Genomic DNA, 9675 nt, shown 5'->3' with positions numbered 1-9675 from the left:
ACTATTTTTGTTGACCTTTGTCCATGGAAGGTCCCTGCAAAATTTCATTGAAATTGGTTCAGGGGTTTTGGAGAAGAAGTCGAAAATGTAAATTGTTTACGGACGCACGACGGACGACGGACGACGACGGACAAAAGGCGATCGCAATAGGTCACTTGAGACTTTGTCTCAGGTGACCTAAAAAATCAACACAGTTCTTACCTCTTCTCTTGGCAAACAAACCCACAAACAAAGTTTGAGTTTTGTGTGATAATTTGTTCCTCAGTTTTAGTAACAGTGACCTTGACCTTTGACAAACCATGGCCAAAATCAAGAGTTCTTCTTCTGCCCTTGGACAACCCACACCAAATATTTTGAATAATGTATGCTGTTAATTTGCAGAATTAATGACTGATAGATAATTTAATTTTTATTCTATTATTACAACATTTTATAAGATAACAAAGTTAATACACAAAGTTGATAACATTACAGAAAGTCTCCAACATGGGGCAATGCCCTTTCTATTCTGTCCTATAACTCAAAAGTCATACTCATAATTTGTTTCAAATTAAAACTTTAATGAGTGTAGTCTAGTGTGATTAACATTCTCACTAATGTAAAATGTCACCTGAGATACCTGTCTGTCACTGTAAAATAATATTTTATCTGTATTGTCCAAGTAGCACCAGGCCTGCAACTTATCAACTTCCGTAATTTTTCATCCCTTCATATCTTTCTTTTTATATAAATGAGGTATTTAAATAATGAAGCTTACATAGCAACCTGATCATTAGAATGTAATTGTATCTAAATTTAACCAGAGAGACACATCCTTTCACAAAACACTTCCACCTTATTATCTCTTTGGCAAAGAACCAAAATACCAACAGAAGGTCTGTTGGACGAAAGTGTGGTAGATCTAGATCTGATAAGTATATAAGGGTGTAATACTTAAAGTCATCAGTGGTCTACCATAATTGATAACTTCCTGTATGGTCAGCAGTCGTTCATCATAAATATACAACCCCCTCCATCAGAGCAATGGTTCATCATCACGTATATATATATAACTTCCTGTGTGGTCATTAGACGTCCCATCATAAAATATAGAACTTCCTGTGTGGTCAGTTAAACTTGGATTACACAGATACAGTAAGGAACAATTTTCTTAATGGTCTTCATAATGCAGATGATCGGTGACAATTCTGATTGGTCGATAATGAGATTGACATGTTTTATCACATATGCATTAAAACATTTCAAAATTCCATTTTTACCGAATAAAAAAACCACCATACTAAACATGATACTCTTATCAATATAATTGATCACAGATTCCTTATATTACATTGACTAATTGATTCTTTTGGATAATTTCTGAGTACCAAAATACCAATAGTTGATAGGAATGACTATTTGATTAATTGGTAGTGTGTGATTTTACCAGCTTCGTGTTTCAGGATGTTGCAATGGAAAGGGGAAAGGTGATGCAATCCAACTGCAGCACTTACGCCACCTGTGCATGCCCCTCGTGTAGGTTATAGATACGGAAACTAGGTATCGACAAGGTGGTAGCATGGCCGAATGGCAGACAGAGAGGGATGTAACACAGCCGAGGGTTAGATAATGGTGTTTATACTTCTCACTTCTCTAATAAGACACTGGCAAATTGAACCAACACACCTGTATCTACACTCAACAAGGTAACAGCAACAGTATCACATCCTAGCTCTGTGTTTGAACTTTATACATAGCACACCTGTATTGGAGTTTCATGACTAAGAATGTTGCCCCAAAATGACATGTAAACAGCCAAAAAAGAAATAGCTGTGAGCCATTAAGACACAAACGGGCCAGATCAGTGAAATCACGTTTCTACAGTTATTCCTGACTCCAGGATTAACTTTGTGTTGATTTTTTTTTATGCAAATGAGTTGGGCGTTTCCAATGTACAACGTCTGATGAACAAATGAGTAGCAATACATATGAGGGTGTGAATGTGCACAGGGAGGGGCTCCCAACACCACGTTAACTATAACCTCGACAATGATATATCAACAGCCACAGTTTTTGATGTGTTATTGTGTCAGATTTAAGTCAAGTGGCTATAACCTCCTAGCAATTCACTATCAAGAGTCGGAGGCCAAGTCATGAACAAAGAACCAGTGCAGGCACTAAACTCCCTCACCCACTGGTACAATACAATTCATAATAAACAAAACCTCCCTTTTCTTCAAAATATATAAGTGTATAATCATTTTATACCAGAAAATGATTTTTATTCTTCTAGAATGAGTTAATTTAATGTCTAAAAGTGTAGGGGTCGCTTAATCAAGTTTTGGACTATTCTGGAAAATATCCCAAGTCATAGACTTATACCAAGTGAAATATAGCAAGTACTTTAATAGGTTTTAATAATATTCCTACAGGTTGATCTTTATCCTTTGTTGTCTGATCCCTATCTTTAAAGATCGGGTGCTGCTATTGTTTGATGTTTTTAAGCATTGAGCTTTTCTTGTTGTTATGAATTAAAAGATGACTAAATATAATAGAAACTGCATGATAAATGATGAAATCTTATACCTCAAACATCCCCTTCTGATTGGTGGGAGGCTGTACCAGAATTACAGAATAGGGTTGACCTTTCAAGTATCATTCGCAGGCAATATATAATGACATTTAAGTATCTCATTTCTTGTATACATCATTAAATGTATATTAAACATGATTAGAACTTACTTTTTTTAATACTTTCTATTTAAGCTCACAACATGCAGAGCAAAACGATTATTTTGAGGACTGCATATATTTTGCATATCTAAATTCAAAACCAAAATGTTTAAAAGTTAACGACTTTCAACCTAGACTTTATACAATTTATTTAAGAACAGCTGGTTCCGTTTGAATATCTAAATAATTCAAGTGTCCTTGATAGCTATCAAGGTCAGCCAACGATAACATTAGATGTACCTGACTGGCCACACGAGGGCTTGTCTACTTGTTGAAGGGTCTGAGTGCATCTTATGTCGCCATGGTGAATGCAGACCTACAACAAGTCTGTTGGCACGTTTGAAGCAATCCTTCCCGATGCTGTACCAACTGCTAGAGGGAAGGTTGAATGGTCAAGTGAAAATAAGTGGGTGTTCAAGAACAACATCCTTCTCAAGTTACAAACACTTCATTTAAAATTGATCAATTTTACGACATCTTCTTGAACAATCTCTAAAATCGTAATGGCCTTATGATTAGACCCAAATTCGGTAACCCCTAGTACACAAACCAGTAGAATTACCCAGCTTCTATATCCTCAAGTTCCCAGACCACCATGAATTGACACAAATAAAATACACTTCCATGTAAACCAGCAGAAATGCCATGGATTTTATATTCCACGTTCTCAAGTATTAAATTGAATAAACACAAACTGCACCATTCCCATGGTGATCATGTCTACTGTGACCTCTTGAAAAAATTAGCAATTCCTCAAAAATGTTGTATAAAATACATAAATCACTATTTCGTCTGAACAACTTTTCATAACAACTATGTGCTGTTCCATTATAAAATAGGGCACATATAGATTTAACAATGTTATACAAATTATATTTCCGATAATTATAAATCTTCAGAGCAGAAAAAACTGAAAAAAAATCTGTTCAAAGACAAATATGAAATTGTTTAGCACCTTGATAGGTCAAGCCCAACTACGACATCACACAGATCTAGCCCCCCAAAAAAAGTAGTTTTAACTACGACATCACACAGATCTAGCCCCCCAACAAAAGTAGTATATGATAGACAATCTAAATTTCTAACAACCCTAAGTTGACTTTGAAAGTGTGAATCTTGTAACATTTGATATCAATTTCCAATATTAACCTTCAGCTGACCTTGAAAGTGGTCCAAGATTCTTGTCTGATGATGAATCCCTCTGGACAGCTCTTAATGGACATAATTTGTAGTTATGATGACATGTGGTTAACAAGCTTGACCAACTCGTTACGCCCACGTTGGTCATCACACTGGTCAAGCTATGTGTTCGTAGGGACATCCTACATATCAGCAGAGGACATTGTGATTCCCTCATGTGTGTGTTCATTGGAAGCCTTGTTTCATGGTCTGAATGAACCTCATTTGTGGTCCTCAAACACATACTTAATAATCTGCTTGATTAAGCTACATTAAACAGTCACACCTGTACTTAGAATTTTGCTACCTGTATAATGCCAATTAACAAAATCAAGCTATGGCCATCCACATTAGCATTGACACCGTACTTGTAATGACCATATATTACAATATTGTGTCAATGGGCATTTAGAAAAACAAGAGGCCCATGGGCCTTAACGGTCATCTGAGTCCTACCTGAGATAATGATGTCAATCATCCCTACCAAAATTTGAGTACAAAATAATTAAGTGTAACTTTAAGTTAAGTTTGTCAGGACAATGAGTTGATCATTCCTAGACCGAGTTTCAGTTAATTCTGCCTATTAGAACTTGATTTTAAGTTTTAAATAGGTTTTTTTCTCCAAAATGGCAGCCATAGAGGCCGTATCGGATTCTTGATGGACCTGATTTTTTTTTTTTTTTTTGCCAGGACCATGAGTCAATCATTCCTACCAAGTTTCAGTTAAATGATAAAATCGGCAAAGTAGAACTTGACTGAGTTTGAGATAGTTTTTCAAATGGCCGGCCCTAGCAGCCATATTGGATTTCTAATAGCTAGACCCCAAAAATAACAACACTTTGTCAGGACCATGAGCTGAAAATTCCTTCCAAGTTTCAGTTAAAACAGTTCAGTAGAACATGACTTCAAGTTTGAAATAGTTTTTTTAACCCTTAGGCTGCTACATTGATTTCTATGTAAAGGGACACCACTGCTGAATTAATTATTGAAATTTAAATTAATTTACTTGATTTTTCAAATGTGCATAACTTGGAAAATATTTGTTATATGTGAAAAAAAGTTGTATGAAAATTGTTCGTTGTTGTCTCTAGCTTATATTGACGTTTTCAATTCTAAAGTTGCTTCAGTATTTACCTGTACAGGTGGTAATAAAGGTAAGAAAATGTTAAACTTTTAATTAATGGGATTTAAGCAAGAGAAAGATCATTTTAAAATTATTTCTGTCCGCAAATGGGATTGGCAAATGATAACAGAGATTATAAACTTCATTTTTGACATAAGACGCTGTAATTTACACGGAGATTCTCAGGTAAAAAGGTCAGGTATTTCGTAAAGAATTGCATGTGATTTTCTACCGGTTTCAGGTCGCCATTCAATAAATTTACTGTCACAGTCGGCATATAGATATATTTTAGCTACGGTCTAGTTTATGATTAAATCACCGATAAAAAGTTTGAAGAAATAAATCGGCTCAAAACGTATCAATGTCAATGTTCAATTCGGCCTCACCTGCAGACGACATGTGCGCCTCGGTCCGCCGATATTTTCCTGTTTGCGTAGGGCACAAAGCCGTTTATTGGAAAGTAACATATTATGTTACACCGAAGTATTTCCACATCAACCAAGTCAAACCCTTCAAAACCTTTATTATCATCGTAGGTGACGATGGAGAATAAATGTTTACCATCATATTCATCGCTTCAATCTACACGTCCGCCATTTTTATGATGTTTTTTTCGATTTGAAATTCTCTCGCACACCTTTGGTTATTACAAGCGTACACTGCCGTGAATATCGAAAGTAATGACAAAACAACCAATCAGAAGCCTTCTACTATACACGTTCGGGTTTGGTATAGCAACAACCCGACTTCACACTTCCTGGCTACCGATCAAAACCTACAGACCGAGAAACGACATATGCCGTGCGTAGCACTGACGGCCCGACTTTTCAAAACGGCATATGCCGTGCGTAGCAGCCTAAGGGTTAAATACCGAAAAATAACAACACTTGGTCAGGGAACATTCCCATAAAGTGTCAATGAAACCCGTTTGACAGTATCCTAAGTGATGATGTCACAGTGACCTTAAGTGTGGATAGCTGTGTGTGACCTAATTAGGTGATGATGTCACAGTGACCTTAAGTGTGGATAGCTGAGTGTGACCTAATTAGGTGATGATGCCACAGTGACCTTAAGTGTGGATAGCTGTGTGTGACTTAATTAAGTGATGATGTCACAGTGACCTTAAGTGTGGATAGCTGTGTGTGACCTAATTAGGTGATGATGTCACAGTGACCTTAAGTGTGGATAGCTGAGTGTGACCTAATTAGGTGATGATGCCACAGTGACCTTAAGTGTGGATAGCTGTGTGTGACTTAATTAGGTGATGATGTCACAGTGACCTTAAGTGTGGATAGCTGTGTGTGACCTAATTAGGTGATGATGTCACAGTGACCTTAAGTGTGGATAGCTGAGTGTGACCTAATTAGGTGATGATGTCACAGTGACCTTAAGTGTGGATAGCTGAGTGTGACCTAATTAGGTGATGATGTCACAGTGACCTTAAGTGTGGATAGCTGAGTGTGACCTAATTAGGTGATGATGTCACAGTGACCTTAAGTGTGGATAGCTGAGTGTGACCTAATTAGGTGATGATGTCACAGTGACCTTAAGTGTGGATAGCTGAGTGTGACCTAATTAGGTGATGATGTCACAGTGACCTTAAGTGTGGATAGCTGAGTGTGACCTAATTAGGTGATGATGTCACAGTGACCTTAAGTGTGGATAGCTGAGTGTGACCTAATTAGGTGATGATGTCACAGTGACCTTAAGTGTGGATAGCTGAGTGTGACCTAATTAGGTGATGATGTCACAGTCACCTTAAGTGTGGATAGCTGAGTGTGACCTAATTAGGTGATGATGTCACAGTCACCTTAAGTGTGGATAGCTGAGTGTGACCTAATTAGGTGATGATGTCACAGTCACCTTAAGTGTGGATAGCTGAGTGTGACCTAATTAGGTGATGATGTCACAGTGACCTTAAGTGTGGATAGCTGAGTGTGACCTAATTAGGTGATGATGTCACAGTGACCTTAAGTGTGGATAGCTGAGTGTGACCTAATTAGGTGATGATGTCACAGTGACCTTAAGTGTGGATAGCTGAGTGTGACCTAATTAGGTGATGATGTCACAGTGACCTTAAGTGTGGATAGCTGAGTGTGACCTAATTAGGTGATGATGTCACAGTCACCTTAAGTGTGGATAGCTGAGTGTGACCTAATTAGGTGATGATGTCACAGTTACCTTAAGTATAGATAGCTGTGTGTGACCTAATTAGGTTATGATGTCACAGTGACCTTAAGTGTGGATAGCTGAGTGTGACCTAATTAGGGGATGATGTCATAGTGACCTTAAGTGTGGATAGCTGAGTGTTACCTAATTAGGTGATGATGTCACAGTCACCTTAAGTGTGGATAGCTGAGTGTGACCTAATTAAGTGATGATGTCACAGTGACCTTAAGTGTGGATAGCCGAGTGTGACCTAATAAGGTGATGATGTCACAGTGCCTTTAAGTGTGGATAGCTGTGTGTGACCTAATTAAGTGATGATGTCAATAAATAGTGCCTTTAAGTGTGGATAGCTGAGTGTGACCTCATAAGGTATAGCTGGTAGACTGTGATCTTTCAATTTATATACATACATCAATAATCAAGGAACATACCTGTATATCGACTGACTTGTCTGTAGGGCCCGGTGCACTGAAGCACTGGCCTGGACATCCTCGACCTTCATGGGCACTGTAAGTGAAGGTCGTACCAGCGACCAGGTATTTACCAGGATGGCTCAGTCGTCGACCTCCGTTTATAATGTTTCTACCATTGGTTACTTGAAGGGCTGAGGATGGGAAAAAAAGGCAGGGGTTAGAGTTCCTTCTCTCACATCATTTTTGTAGTATAATGATCTTGCTATACTGAGTTCCATAAATCAATGGAAGCTAAGCAAATACTGTAAAAATACTTAATTTACATCACATTTTCGTTGGAATCACTGTATCTCAGAAAACAGTAGTTGTATCGTGAGTTATGTACAAAAACATGAGATGAGGCTCAAGGGGCTTTACTCCTCATGCAAAGGAAATCAAGTGATGACATAGTTTAATTTTTGATACCAAGGTATTTGTGTGGTGCAGAATTCATTGCTCTATTTTTATTAAGTGACCTTAACCCTTGACATTTAATGTACTTAATCTCTTCTGCAAAAAAACCAATTTCTATTTATAGTAACAGTGACCTTAACTTTTATCCTTCTGAAAAATCATCCAATGCAAGCATTTTCAGTAAGGAACCAGTATAAAAAGTAGGAGTATTGTCCTACAGGAACATGAGCTGTTGTGCATTTTCTATCCATACTAACAGAGTAACCTTGACCTTTGACTTTCATACCTGAAAGGAATCTCAAGCAAGCCCTTTCAGAGAAGAAGCAGTGTATTGATTTAAAGTTGCTGTGTGGAAATGAAGAAGAGACAGACAGACGGACCAGTGTTACTAAAATACCCCCCTCCAACTTCACCCTGAACCTCAAAACTTGTTCAAGATGTGACCAGTATAGGAAACTTGATCCAACACGCTCAGAAATGAAGAAGCTAGAGTTATGACAAAACCAACAACAAATAAAAACAATGTACGATTATTTGTATGAATGGAACACTATATCCCTTTACAACCTCGTCACGAGTGGATAACAAATTGTCATGTTTATAATGCAACAAAAGGATTTTTAGAGTATTCTAATATATTCATGAATGACATGTCTGCCTCTATTTACTTACAAGCGATGATATAATATAGATTTTTTATTTACATGTGATGGTGCAATTCAGATTTTCATAAAACTATCCTAACCATGGAATATGATACAGTTTACAGAAACACTGACCATCTTCTCTTTATATGAAAAACATAAAAAATGTCAGATTCAATGACTTCCCTGTCACATGCAAGTAGCCAGTGTTTAGTGAGTATTTCATCGTATCAGTGTAACATAACATCACAATTTTTCACAACTGATTCACCACAACCAGCCTAGTCTCTCCCTGACTTTCTGTTATACACCTGCCTAAGACATTTTTGTATTTTCTAAACAGATCTCTAGAAAGAAGCCAAGTGAGCAACCTAACCTAGAGCTTTTCCTAAGGAAACACAGCAGGTGCACCAACCTGACTGCTTGGATTTCAAAAGCTTCGGATGTTTCATAAAAATGTTTCATTTCTTACAAAAAAACAAAATGTGTGGCCTAATGGGCCTGTATCTCTCACCTGTAATTCAATGCTATTTGCTAACACACTTACTTAACATCTGTGACCTTCAATTGGAAGCAAGGTAAATTTTATCTAAACAAACTTTATATCAAGCAAGCCAAAACTACAGTCTAAACATCATTATTTGAAGTCTTTTGGAACTTTATTAGAGAATATTTGACTTATTTTACTCATGTGTATTTGAAAGTTGGTCAAGATCATTTTAATTGAACTAGAAAATTTATGTTCAAGCAAAGCTTCAGGCTCAATGTTCTCTAGACCATGAGAAAGTTGGTCAAGGTCATTTTCACACATTTGACCCATGTGACTTAGAAAGGTGGTCAAATCAATTTATTCAAACAGAGTTTATAGCACATCATTCAATCAAACCATGAAGAAAAGTATTACTATTCTTGACTTTTTTGGTTAAGAAGAAATTGTTCCAAGATTATTTTTTTTTTAATTTGACCAATGTGCCAATGAAAG

At 37.1% G+C, this 9675-nt stretch overlaps 1 protein-coding gene across 1 annotated transcript in view; it reads right to left on the bottom strand.

The window, feature by feature from the left end:
* LOC110456360 (thrombospondin type-1 domain-containing protein 4-like) overlaps positions 1-9675 on the bottom strand; it is a 180382-nt gene that overhangs the window by 41410 nt on the left and 129297 nt on the right. Inside the window, exons 8-9 of the mRNA XM_021507044.1 lie at positions 7615-7787; positions 202-287 (exon numbers count right to left, since the gene is read on the bottom strand). Of these exons, the coding sequence (XP_021362719.1) occupies positions 202-287; positions 7615-7787 (259 nt within the window). The remainder of the gene's footprint in view (positions 1-201; positions 288-7614; positions 7788-9675) is intronic.

The sequence above is a fragment of the Mizuhopecten yessoensis genome, unplaced genomic scaffold, assembly GCF_002113885.1.
Source record: "Mizuhopecten yessoensis strain PY_sf001 unplaced genomic scaffold, ASM211388v2 scaffold8713, whole genome shotgun sequence".
NCBI classification, from domain to species: Eukaryota; Metazoa; Mollusca; class Bivalvia; order Pectinida; family Pectinidae; genus Mizuhopecten; species Mizuhopecten yessoensis.
The sequence above is the reverse complement of the archived record's forward strand: the minus strand, read 5'-3'. Positions and strand labels throughout refer to the sequence as shown.